The sequence below is a fragment of the Lynx canadensis genome, chromosome F2, assembly GCF_007474595.2.
Source record: "Lynx canadensis isolate LIC74 chromosome F2, mLynCan4.pri.v2, whole genome shotgun sequence".
Taxonomy (NCBI): domain Eukaryota; kingdom Metazoa; phylum Chordata; class Mammalia; order Carnivora; family Felidae; genus Lynx; species Lynx canadensis.
The window spans coordinates 36,652,819-36,666,926 of record NC_044320.2 but is presented as its reverse complement, the minus strand read 5'-3'; the positions used below and the strand labels follow the sequence as shown (position 1 = coordinate 36,666,926).

The 14,108-nt window shown below is 43.1% G+C and overlaps 1 protein-coding gene across 2 annotated transcripts in view; it reads right to left on the bottom strand.

Annotated features, from left to right (window-relative positions):
• SNX31 (sorting nexin 31) overlaps positions 1-14,108 on the bottom strand; it is a 71,942-nt gene that overhangs the window by 53,028 nt on the left and 4,806 nt on the right. For both annotated transcript variants that reach the window (XM_030303789.1, XM_030303790.1), the window contains exons 3-4: positions 8,102-8,216; positions 4,477-4,541 (exon numbers count right to left, since the gene is read on the bottom strand). In XM_030303789.1, the coding sequence (XP_030159649.1) occupies positions 4,477-4,541; positions 8,102-8,216 (180 nt within the window). The remainder of the gene's footprint in view (positions 1-4,476; positions 4,542-8,101; positions 8,217-14,108) is intronic.

Genomic DNA, 14,108 nt, shown 5'->3' with positions numbered 1-14,108 from the left:
TGGGTAGGCTACCACCACTCTAGAAATTTCTCATAACACCAATAGAGCAGGGGCTCTGGATCCAGCTTCCCTGGGTTCAGATCCCAGCTCCTTCACTTCTGAGATATGTGCCCTTGGCCAAGTTAGCTAACCTGAAAAAGAGATACTAACAGCACCTCCTTCAGCAAGTTGTAGAGGATAAATGAGACAGTGTGCATTAAGCACCAGGTCTTGCCCAGATTAAATCATCCTGTAGAGGGAAATCCCTGTTGTTTTTCCAGCCTGCATCTGATCATCCTTGATAAAGGCTCTCCTGAGAAGGGCGCCAGGAAGGGTTGCATGCGTTCATGGTTCGAATGTCGTGTGTCCTTGCCCAGAGACAGGAAGATGCTCTTGTACCTGCCGCATCCCGGAGAGCCAGGCCCAGGCGCATGCGATTGCCCAGCAATAACCACTTGGCAACTGCAGGCCAAGCACTTTCAGGAGCAGTGAAAATATGCAGGTGGGGTCTGTGTAATATTGAGGCGGGCAAACTGCCTAATCCCTGCTCCTTGGGCTCTTTCAGTTTGGCACATCCACATATCACCGCTGCTCATTCCAGTTCTCCCAGCTCCCACCCGCCCTCCAGTAGCGATCTTGCTGCAAGCTTAGTGGGCTGATTCTCTCCCGCTCTGATGGCATCTGTTCGCCACCAATAAATCGCTCTGGCCCTGAAAGGCGGTCAGGGAAGGGTCTACTGGACGTTGGAGTAGACTCACCCCCAATACTAACTGGCTACCGCTTCCCTTTTGCTAATATCCATCCTGAGTCTTGCAGGCCGACAGATACTATGTGTTGTTTTGGTCGCTAATGGGAAGAAAAAGCTAAAGTATAATCTCATCTTCCTGCCCACCCCAGAAATCTTCCAATGCCAGCTTACATATCACTATCTTTGGAAGATCTCCCGGACACGCACGCGTCCTATGGCAGGGCCTTCCGGCCCTTTTCTCACACGGTCACGCATAGAGAATGCTATTTGTCCTTCACAGTGGGGTAAGCGGGCACAAAGCCACCGGCAGGGCCCACAGATGCTGCACCAGGGCTAAGAAGGTAGAAATCTCAACACAGCCCCCACTCTCTTCTGGAGCATGGCCCTGTATCATGCCGCGGGGTCCTGTAGCACAGTGTGTGGTCCTATATCACAGTACTCATTACATTTAGCGACATGCCCAGTGGCCTTTCTGTCTCCCCAACAAGACGGTAAACTCCGTGAGCTGGACTGGGTGCCATTCGCTGGTGTCTCCCCCACCTCTCGAGCGGTGTTGGCTCGTAGCGGGCATGCACTCCATATTTGTTCAACGTCTGAACAATAAAAGGGACAGCATAAAGCAGGACAGGGGCACAAGGAGCATAGAACCACCTGCCTGATTTAAATTTAGTTTCTTGGGGCACCTGGGTGGCTCAGTCGGCTAAGTGTCTGTGTCTGACCCTTGATTTCAGCTCGGGTCATGGTCTCACGGTTGGTGAGATCGAGCCCCACACAGGGCTCTGCACTGACAGCACGGAGCCTGCTTGGGATTCTCTCTCTCTCCCTCTGTCTCTGCCCCTCCCTCCCCACCTCTCAAAAATAAATGCATAAATATCAAATTTTTTTTTTAAAAAAAACCTTAATATCTTTGTCAAAATCTTTAACCTCCTTTATAAACATCTTTAGCAGCAGAGTGACCTCTGTTTTACCCTCCTTTTGGAGACAAACAGAAAACAACCAGAAGGAAAATCATCCTCGAAGACGTTGAAAATTGTCCCGAGCCTGAACTGCTTACTGGGTTTTCAAAGGGGCCGCCAAGTGCAGTGAAAGTCAGACCTGGTCTGGGAGGAGACAAGCAGAGGTAGGAAGGGGCCAGAGGACTCGAATCACACAGAAGCTATCTTAAAGCAGTTAATCACCAGAGACTAGTGCATCTGGGAATACAACTCCGGGCCCCATTTGACCCTACCTAGTGGAAAGGGACACCAAAAAAAAAAAAAAAAATGTGCAGACACATCATCTTTGCAGAAAGCAATCTCTCAGCATGGTTGGGAAGAGAAAAAAAGACATTGTTAATGGCAGCAAATACTTCATAAGCGTTAAGGTTGCCACATGATATTTAAGTGCTTTAAGAGATATTTAAGGGGCGCCTGGGTGGCTCAGTCAGTTGAGCGTCCGACTTCAGCTCAGGTCATGATCTCACAGTTCATGAGTTTGAACCCTGTGTTGGGTTCTGTGCTGACAGCTCAGAATCTGGAGCCTGCTTCGGATTCTGTGTTTCCCTCTCTGTCTGCCCCTTCCCTGCTCTCTCTCAAAAATAAATAAAAACATAAACAACAACAACAACAACAACAACAACAACCCTGAGCCATCTCACTCCTGAGCCTGTGCTCTTAACCACTAAGCCAGTCCTGAGGCTACTTGGTCAACAAGAGGGTTTAAAATGCTAGATCACAATATGTGGAAGTGTGGTTATGGCTTCACGGCTAGACACACTGCTCGAGCCCTCAGGCGGAACATTAGAGAAAGTGCTCAGAAACAAGAGGTAAGATCCAGAAGTACAACAGACAGAGTCAAAAGACTCAGCCGGAGCTCCTCCCTGAACACTGTGTCAGCTGACTCACAAAGCACAGCCCCTTCTAAAGCTGACTGATTGCCTGAGAAGAAATAGCGAGGGACCTGGGCAAAACTCCCGCGGCAAAGGAGGGAGGGATCGGAACCAACTAAGAGTAAAAAATATATCCCCAAAACAATGCCACTGAGGAGATGACAAGGATAGATGCATTAATAAAAATACACCTTCTCTAACTCAGAGAACGGATGAAAGCCTCAGAAAAAGAGAAAAGACAACAAAAGGATATAAAAGCAACCTGCAAAGTTGGTGGAAGAAACAGAAGAGAAAAATAAAGCCATTAGACAAGTGCAAATCTCATCAGAAGAAGCAAGGCATGGTAAAATACTAACAGAACTAAAATGGGGTAAAAATCTTGCACATCATCAGAAAAAAAGACACTCAAAACAAAGCTCCACAACACTGACAGTCCATGACAGTTTTTAAAAGGCACTGGAAGCAAAAACCATAACGTACACAAAAAAGAGGGCAGAAGTGAGGCCAAATGTACCTCTGTGTACTGACAAGGAATGATTTGCAAGATGTAGAATAAAAAAAAAAAAATTCAGTAAGTGTGTAGAATACATGCTTATTTATAAAACAAAAAGGTTACGCATACATATGACTGCTTGTATGTGCACAAAAATGCGTAGAAAGAACGTATATTAAACTGTAAACAGGGGCTCCTGGGTGGCTCAGTTGGTTAAGAGACTGACTTGGGCTCAGGTCATGATCTCACAGTTCATGAGTTCAAGCTCCACATCGGGCTCTGTGCTGACAGCTCGGAGCCTGGAGCCTGCTTCAGATTCTGGGTCTCCCTCTCTCTCTCTCTGCCTCTCCCCTGCTCATGCTCTGTCTCTCTTTCCTTCAAAAATAAATAAACATTAAAAAAATTAAAAAAAAAAAACAACCTGTAAACAGTTGTCTCTGAAGAGGGGTACTGGGGGGTCTGTGGTGGGATCATGAACTCTTTTGTACCGTTCGAATTTTACCACCATCACCACCTCAACAACAAACTTTTCAAAGAAAAAGAAAGTGCATGTGTTTTAAGCCATCAAAAATATGTGAAAATCTACACGGTGACACAATGGGAGACGCCCAGATCATTTCTTGGGTTGAACGGACCAGTTACTATACCAACATGGTTGACCTACCGAGTAAATGAAATTTGCTCCCTTTTGGTTTTTTTTTTTTCCCAATTCCAATCAAAGTATCACTCCTCCCCTAGCTAGGGATCTAGTTCGGTAATATCATATTATCATTATGACTTCATTCTTCTCAAAGATTTCCATTCAGTCAAGAACATACTTGCAGGCACAAAAATGTTCCCACATGTACGACTAGAACGAGGGGTGTGCTAACCAAACCTACTTGGCAAACTTCCAGCCTCTACAGGGCAAGTGGCCAGTGGTTCTTTAGGCCAACAAAGGAAATGGAGTTACTATATGTCATTCTGTTCAGACTGAATTTTCTCTGTGATCCATTCACAACAAAGTTAAGAGCAGAGGATATGCTGCGTTGATGTCTTCACTGTGGCACACCTGATCCCAGCCACAGAGGCAGGGTCCCAGAATTGTCACGGGGGCCCTTCATGATAAAAGGTTCTCTTCTCCATGGCCCGTTTTGAGAGGTACAATGCTTAGGCTACAGGATAAAAAGGTATCTGCTGAATTAAAATGAGTTCAAAAGTCAAGCGACCCACTCATTTTCCATCCAGAATCTAAACCGCCAAAAGAACAAAACAAGAACCATTCCCCAATGTCCTCCAGATGAGTGTATTTTACCCAATGTGGAGCTGCAGGCTGGAAATACACACATGGTAACCAAGAGACATGTTCTGTAGCAAAATAATGACCTTAGTAAAGAAGACCATGCTTACCAGCTGTACGAGTTTTAAAAAGTCAATGAAGACGTCACTTCTCAACATGTTTGCGTCCATGGTTACTGAAAAATACGGATGGTGAGCCAGGTTAGCCTGGGGCTCGGTTGACCTCTCTATTAAATTGCTCTGTCCTCTAGGGAGTCCTACAGGCCTTACCAGTACACCACCGCCTCCTTGGGCAGTGGAGCTAAGACCTCTCAAATACATGAAAATCCACAAAACTTGCCTTCTCCCAGCAGCCTTGATAGCAACATAAACCCTCCTATCAGTCCCAGGCACCTCACTTGATTCACACATGCCCGTATCGTTCAATATCTATTTTGCTGCCCTAGCAGGATGATGGTGAAGTTCATATGAAAAAGCAAAAAGATCTTTAAACCTGGACTGGGACTCCTGCTTTGGCAAGACATTTCTTAATCTGAAAATCTGAAGTCAACCAAGAATCTCAACCTGGTTGAGAGAGCACGTCTCATAATGACAGGAGCTCTCAAGAGGTTACCCCCGCCGCCGCCCCAAAAGTGATTATAAGGCCGTCGGAGAGATTTAAAGTTTTCTATTCAAGAATGAAATCTTACCACTTGCAACAACGTGGATGGAACTAGAGGGTATTATGGTAAGCAAAATACGTCAGTCAGAGAAAGACAAATACCCTATGATTTCACTCATATGTGGAATTTAAGAAACACAACAGATGAACAGAGGGGAAGGGAAGAAAAAAGATAAAAACAGAAAGCGAGGCAAACCATAAGAGACTCTTAAATACAGAGAACAGACTGAGGGTTGCTGATGGGGTGTTGGGTGGGGGGATGGGCTAAATGGGTGATGGGGCATTAAAGAGGGCACCAGTTGGGATGAGCACTGGGTGTTCTATGTAAGTGATCAATCACTACATACTAGTGATCAATCTAGTCCTGAAACCATTATTACAATCATTAATCCAACTAACTTGGATTTAAAAAAAGTAATAAATTAAGGGTGAAAACAAGTAATAAAGTTTTCTATTCTTTTATACCTATAAGAGTATTTACGCTCTTAGTTTTAAAGCTCGGATACCAATATTCAGATGCTGTGGCCAGAGCAGACACTTCCCCCTGAGAAGTTCAAATTCCTGCATGAGGTCGTTCCCTGACTGCTTCCTCATTTCTTAACCCTCCTTGCTGTAATGCTTCTCCTGGGCCCTGTGCTTTAGCTACACTTATCTATTTACTCTGTGTCAGATGTCTTTCTCTTTTCTTTCCTTTTCTTTCTTTTCTTCTTTTATTGACGTTTCAAATGATTTCATCACATAACTTCTACCGGCATTTACAACTGGCACTGACTGAAGTCATTTCGAGTTGTACCTTTCCCAAACAATGTTCTGTTTTTCAGAATAAAGTAACTAAAAAAAAATCATGAGAGACTTTTTACAAAAGATATTCCCTCTTTTTTATGGGAGGCAATTTTAGAGTGGGAAAAAAAAAAAAAAGCCCTTGTCTTATTTTCTGGAATGTATGTGGTGTAAATGCAAATTAACACAATTGTTAGCATAGACTCTTGGAGATGGGGAAAGCTGTTGAAAAAAGTGTTCATCTAATTGGTATTTATTAAGAACCAGGTACAATGCTAAGCACTTTGTGTATTTTAGTTCATTTAATCTTTACAACAAACCCTGGGGTAAATATTATCTCCATTTATCAGACAGTAGCTCAGGTCATACAGCTAATGAAGTACAAACCTAGGATTTGACTGTAGTTCTGACTCCAGAGCCCAAATCTTAGTCACATCATGAAGCTGTGTTGTCTCCTTGCTTTACCTTGCTAGAGGATGCAGGAGATATCCTGATGACAAATGGACAAAGGCCAGGCCTAAAAAAGCAACCCCTTAGGCACTGTGATCATTTGTGAAAAGACCAGTGGTTCAAAAAGGATATTTCACTAAGACATTAGAAATCAAGCCAAGAGAGAATAAAAATTCAGTAGATATTACATTTTGAGTTTGAAAAAGCTTATTTACTGGGTCTAAAAGAGGTATATTCTCCATTACAAAAGACATATGGGAAATAGATGACCTCTAGAATTTTTATTTACTACCTTTAAAAAGCTGTGTGCAGCCATGAGAAATAATGAAGTAAATCTATCATTTCTGACTTAGAATGACCTGTAAAATATAGATTTTAAGAGAGAAAAAACAACTTACAGAAGAAAAAAACATTTTTCCTTGTGCTGTGAAGGATATCAGTGGGATAATTGGTGTAGTTTGAAAAAGGTCTCTAGATTAGATAACATTAATTGCCTGATTTTGGTAACTATACCGTGATTGTAGAAGAGAATGTCCTTGACCTTAAGAAATACACACAGAAGTATTTAAGTGTGAAGTGGCTTGGGTATGTAACACAAGCATTAAAAAAAAAAAAAAATAGGGGCGCCTGGGTGGCGCAGTCGGTTAAGCGTCCGACTTCAGCCAGGTCACGATCTCGCGGTCCGTGAGTTCGAGCCCCGCGTCAGGCTCTGGGCTGATGGCTCAGAGCCTGGAGCCTGTTTCCGATTCTGTGTCTCCCTCTCTCTCTGCCCCTCCCCCGTTCATGCTCTGTCTCTCTCTGTCCCAAAAATAAATAAACGTTGGAAAAAAAAAAAATTAAAAAAAAAAAAAATATATACACACACACACACACACACACACACACAGGAAATTGAGAGGATGATAAAGCAAATATGAAACGTTAACATTTGGGAAATCTGGGTGAAGAATATACAGAAATTCTTTGCATTATTTCTGCAACCTTTTTATAAGTCAGAAATTCTCTCAGAATAAAGTTTTGAAGAATCAATCACCGAAAAGTGTATAGAATAAATTTCAATTTGTGTTTAACAGAGACATGCATACGCACCATTAGATACAAAAATTGTTTCTGAGGAATACATAAAGCGCTTGTAATGACGCTTACTTCTAGAAGCCTCGGGGTCTAGGCTGGAAGGGAACGCACTTTTCATTGTATACTCTTTGGACAGATTCTATTTTTAAAATATTTTGCGTATATACTATTTCCCCTTTTAAAAGTCTTTTTTTTTTTTAAGTTTATTTATGTTGAGAGAGACAGAGAGAGCTCAGGGTGGGGGGCAAGGGCAGAGAGGGAGAGGGGGAGAATCCCAAACAGGCTCCGCACTGTCAGCACAGAGCCTGACACAAGGCTGGAACTCACGAAATTGTGGGATCATGACCTGAGCTTAACAGACTGAGCCACCCAGGCACCCCTCCTCTATTTCAGTCGAATCCAGGTAATATGTCTGTGACTTCTACAATCAAAGCCAACACGTAACACCCGAGGGCAAATCTGAAAGTTATTTTTAAAACGAAATACAAAGGCTGTATTTTGTATGACTCCATTTATATACAGTGTTCGGAAAAGGCAAATATATAAGACAGAAATTAGTATAGGGGGTGATAGAGGCAGGTGGGGGAGAGGAATACGGAGTGACTGATAATAGGTGTGAGGTTTCTTTTTGGGGTGACAAAAATGTTCTCAAATTCGACCATGGTGGCTGGTTGTACAATTTTGCAAATACACTAAAAACCACTGAATTGTACACTTTCAATGGGTGAATTTATCTCAACAAATCTGTAAAAATAAAATCCAAATACATACCCTTCTGCAAATACTGTTCCAACTGGTCCCTTCTCTCGTCAGCCATGGATGCGGTCATTGCGAGATAGTACTTTGGTGGAAAGGGTGGCAGGGAATTTCCAAAGACCCGCCTCAGCTGAAAGATCCAGAAAACACACACTTCAGGCCCACAGCCTCCAATGCAAAGTTGGTGAGACACCAAAGCCTCCTCTTACGGCGAGTCTCACTCGAGTACTTCGTCTAAAATCACCCCTGCCTGGTGGCCAAGAGGAAGCAAAGGGGATGCTTTGATTTTCTCAAGGAGTTTATTTCAGTACATGTTTCCGACGATGCTGTTAAGCATACTACAGACTGACATCTCCAGTCTCAGTTTGGTAGATTGGGATACGTTGCAATTTTTCATTTGTTTTTGCGAGACTGCCTACCCCTTCCACCATATAGTATTTCTCAGATTCAGTCCCCAGTAGAATCTGTGATACCAATGATGATAGTTAGGAATTTAATTCCCCTACCCCACGTCCACCAAATCTGAACGTAACAGCAGAGGTTTACAGCACACTAGCTGATAAAGTATCCACTAGCCAGTGCTAATGAGCCCCCAGAATGTGGCTAGTCCGAACTGAGATACGCTGTCCGTATAAAATACATTCCAGACTTCAAAACTTAGTACAAAGAAAAAGAAAAGGGAAATATTTCACTAATAACTTTTTATACAGATTATATGTTGAAATGGTAATATTTTAGATATACCAGATTAAATAAAATTAATTTATTAATAACTATTATTAAAAGTCTTTTAATCGGCCTACCAGAAAATTTTAAATTACACATGTGGCTCACATTATATTTCTATTGTGCAGTACTGGTTTATAAAATTCCTATAAGTCGGGGCGCCTGGGTGGCTCAGTCAGTTAAGTGTCTGACTTCAGCTCAGGTCATGATCTCACAGGTTTGTGAGTTCAAGCCCCATGTCAGGCTCTGTGCTGACAACTCAGAGCCTGGAGTCTGCTTCAGATTTTGTATCTCCCTCTCTCTCTGCCCCTCCCCTACTCTCACCGTATCTCTGTCTCTCTCTCTCTCTCTCAAAAATAAATAAAAATTAAAAAAAAAAAGACTGTTTATAAAATTCCCATAAAGTTAACATATGACCCCAGTAGGAACCCAGTGAGTGAGGTCCTTCCCATCCTCCTACCCATCTACCTACCCAATTATGGATCCAAGATCATGGTGGCAGTTATTTTTATGCAAGCTAATAGTAGATGCATCAAAAATATGTTTTAAATTAAGATAACCAAAGTGCATTTTCCTTCATTCCAGCCCTGCACTTACAGAGGCAGCTTGAAGATGAGGCCAGCATTCTCTTTATGAGAAAGGAAACTAGTCAGAAATCAGGTTTTAACATCGTGCCTCTGGAGAAGACGGGCTAAAGCTCTCTTACCATAGCCAGTAGCTTAAAGAAAATGAAAGCAGATCGAAGAGAAACAAACGGGTAGGAATTTTAACTCCATGGCCTTTGTCACAAACACAGTGTGTATCTGGTGAATATGCACCTTGCACAGGCCCTAACTTCAAAATACGATACAACCACATGTCGCCACCCCCATTGCCATCACCCTGGTCCCAACCACTGTCCCCTCTTTGCCTGATTACTTCAGAAACTATACAAGAGTATAGTTCTCTGCTTCTGCCCTTGATCCCCTTCAGTTTATTCTTAATACAGCATCTAAGGTGATATTCTGCAAATGCAAGCTAGGTCACTCCGTTGCCCCACTCAAAATCCTCCATGGTTTCCTATCTCACTCAAGGAAAAGCCAGGATCTTTCAAATGGCCTTGGAGCTGTGCCAATCAACAGGATGACCGCCAGCCACCTGGGACTACTTACTTTTAAACTTAAATTCATTAAAATGAAATAAACCTTAGAAAAAAAATTTTTAAATGTTGGTTTATTTTTGAGAGAGAGACAGAGACAGAGCATGAGTGGGGGAGGGGCAGAGAAAGAGGGAGACACAGAATCGGAAGCAGGCTCCAGGCTTCAAACTGTTAGCACAGAGCCCGATGCGGGGCTCAAACTCACAACGCGAGATCATGACATGAGCCAACGGTGGACGCTTAACCCACTGGATCACCCAGGTACCCCAAAAAGGAAATAAAATTTAAAATTCGGTTCCTCGGTTGTACCAGCCACCTTTCAAACACGCAATAGTATTTGAAAGTAGCAAATTGCAATTCAGTAGCTACTGAAATGGCCAAAGAGCATTTCCATCAGCACAGAAAGTCCTACCAGAGGGTATTGGTTTAGTATCTAGAAAGGTTAGTAACTGCCTATAGGTAAGATACATTAAGTGAATGGAAGGCAGGTGGTGGGGGTCAGGGTTTTTACTCTTGGCGTGAAGATTTTCAGATAAGGGAAGTAGGCCAGAACGATCGATGTGGCGATGGATTAGAGTTGGAGATATTGGTAGGAACTCATGTTTAGCTTCACATAGATACAGAAGGTTACATAGAGAAATATTTATAGATATGTACACACACACACATTTTCCTTGGTTTCTCTTGCTCCAACTAAAGCAACCAGGACTCCATGAAGAAAATAGTTGATTTTTAGGACTGAAGCGGGGGATATATAAGAGGGATCTGGAGCATCTTGTAGCACCAGAAAACAAGAAAGTGCTCAAAACAACACCACCACCACAAATCAACAGTGGGTGCATGTCAAAGAGGCACAGAAGCAAACTCAGAGAGCTCCATGGGCCAGAGATGGGACAACTAAATAGCAAAAACTAAGGCAGTATTGAAGTATAACCCCATTGGAATTATCCCAGTGATCAAGGTAGTCATCAAGAGTGATAGGTCATGTTGATGGCAGGTAATCTTCCTGTGATGTGATGAGAACAGCACTGACCTCTGTGATCTTTCTCCCAAAAACCCATAACCCCAGCCTGGTCGCATGAGAAACATCAGAGCCTAACAGAGGAACATCCCACAGAATCACTGACCAGTGCTCCTCGGAAGGGTCATTAAAAACAAGGAAAGTCTGGGGCGCCTGGGTGGCTCAGTCGGTTGAGCGTCCGACTTCGGCTCAGGTCATGATCTTGCGGTTCGTGAGTTCGAGCCCCGCGTCGGGCTCTGTGCTGGCAGCTCAGAGCCTGAAGCCTGCTTCGAATTCTGTGTCTCCCTCTCTCTCTCTGACCCTCCCCCGTTCATGCTCTGTCTCTCTCTCCTTCAAAAATAAATAAAAACATTAAAAGAAAAAAAAACAAATAAGGAAAGTCTGAGAAACTGACACAGTCAAGAGGAGTGTAAGCAGACATGACAATAAATGTAATATGGTGTCCTAGATGGGATTCCAGGGCAGAAATGGGGCATTAGGTTAACAATAAAGAAGCATAACTGAATTGTGGGCTATAGTTAATAATAATGTATCAATATTGGTTCCTTAACTGTAATAAACGTTCCATGCTAATGGAAAATAAGAAGGGAAACTGGGTGCAAAGATATATGGGGATGTTCTGTACTATCTTTGCAATTATTATGTAAATCTAAAACTGGTCCACAAGAAGAAAGTTTATTTAAAAAACAAACAAACAAGGGCGCCTGGGTGGCTCAGTCAGTTCGGCGTCCGATTTTGGCTCAGGTCATGATCTCACATTTGTGTGTTCAAGCACCTCGTCGGACTCTGTGCTGACAGCTCAGAGCCTGGAGCCTGCTTCGGATTCTGTGTCTCCCTCTCTCTCTGCCCCACTCCTGCTTGGTCGCACGCATGCTCTCTTTCGCTCTCTCTCTCTCTCTCGAAAAAAAATAAAATAAAACATTAAAAAAATTAAGAAAAAAAAAAAACCACCTGATATTCTGGCTTCCTGAAAAACCAGAGGTTCTGGAATCACTGGGTTCACATTCCTCAGGTAATCATCTCCTGAGGAAGCCTAAGCAGTTCCCACCATTTCCCATTGCCTCTCACCTGACTCACACCTCCCATTTAAACTACCTGCCTGACCCCTGTAGCCATCGACTTTTGCAACCATTCCTCCTTTAAATCTGTTAGTATAAAATATCATAGCAACAATTCTTTTTTTTTTTTTTAATTCAAGGCAGTTTTCCTGTTATGCCAAACACTGTCCAAAGACACCCCGGTTGGAGCATCTTCCCAAGCAAGGCTGTTCAAACAACCTGGGATTTATGTACCCTATCTCTGCTAATTCCATTAAATAAGAGCAGAAAATCGTCTTCTTTGCATGCAATTATTTCCTAGCTAACAGATTAAGCGATCTTTAAAAGGCAATTTTCTCCCTAGGCATGTGTTCATAAATGTCGAAGATGCTCCCAAATTGGTTTGAATCACAGCAGCCTTGAGCCACCAGAGCCGCCTGGGTTTTCCACCAGCAGCAGAGCATCTTGGGGAAGCCCCTATGCCAAGGTCAAGAACTGGGGGAAAAGCCACTGAGACTTAAGGTTCTAGTACCCATCACAGCACAAAAACTCTCCCAGCAGGTTTCACAACCTGAGCTGACTTCTCAAGGAATCTTTCCCCTCCCCTTTCTGATACTGGTCTAAGAGGGAAGATAAACATATAACAGACTGAGTAAAGTCTGCCAAAAGTCAATCATTGACTCCCCAAGTTCAACTCCATCAAAATATAACCTTTTCTATTGGTCTCAGAGAGCACACAGTTTAGCTATTAAAACCAGTAGCATATTAAGGATTACCTGGCATCAGAGTTTAGCCCAAACACTCTTTCCAAAAACTGTTCAGATACTGAAAGGAAAACACACCTCTTTTATTCTTTTATCATGAGATGTGTTTGTTTGCTTGGGGTTTTTGTTTGTTTTTGAAAGACCATGTTTCAGATAATATACATTTTCAATCCCAGCACAAACTCCGGCACCATTTCTCCATCACACAGCTCTGTCTTTCAACATGAACAGGACTTTACCGGTCAGTGGAAAATATCACCCCCTTCCCCGCTTATGCACTTCCAGCCCCCCCCCCCATACTTATTCCGAAGTGGTCACCCGGGACAAGAGGAATTACAGATACAAATGGCATCCTTTCTACTGTCAGTTTCTAATGTTGACTCATCCATCCTGCCTCTCCAAGGCCCCTTGGAAACAAAACCCCAGATTTACCAGATCTAGGGCCACAGTTCAAAGCAATCTGGTCAGTGGCATCTGGTACCAAAGACCATGAGCCTGGAGCTTGTATATTATCCCATTTGTTCATCAAAATAGCCCTGTGAGGTAGATGATCATCGTCACCATTAACATTGCCATCCTGCCACCTTTATATCAAGGTTATGTGACAATCACAGTAACCTGAAGCTCAGGGAGACGAAGTAACTTTAACCAAAGTCCTACAAGCTACTGAGTGGTGGATTTTAGTTACTTTTTCCTTCTCCCCCTCATTTTTCTCCCTTCTCCCTCCTTTCTCCCCTGCCTTCTCCTCCACCAGATCTCTTTTGAGCATCTACTAAAGAAGGATTCTGTGCTGGGTATACTATGCCAACGGTCCTCATTCATTCCTTCATTTAAATATTTGGGTTTTGTAACTAAATAATCAGGGGAAACAAAATATCTGCACAAAAAGAGGAATATGACAAGATCTGAACACAAAGTAAAACAGGAATCAGAGAAAGGCATCTTGTGAAATCGAGGAGGACTTTCCAGAGGAGGTGAGGCTTGAGATGGGTCTTGAGAAAGGGCTAGTCGCTAACCAGTGGGCCAGAAAGCAGGGGTCTGCCCAGGAGGGGGAAGTGAGGTAGATAGAGGTTATGAGTGGGCCAACCTGAGACAGAGAATGTGAGTAGGGAGAGAAGAAAGGAGCTGGGCTGGGTCAGCAGCTGGCAGGGAGGAAAACTAAATCAGCAGATACGGGCTCACCAAGCCTTCCACTGAAGGATCCTTTGCAAGATTCTGTGGCTAGTGCCTATTGCCGTATCTGATACTAACAGAACATTTGCAAAGAGGCAAGCATCCTTTTCGTAGAGTCCAGTGTCACTTACACAGGATGGCCTCATCCTTAACACTAGGTCAA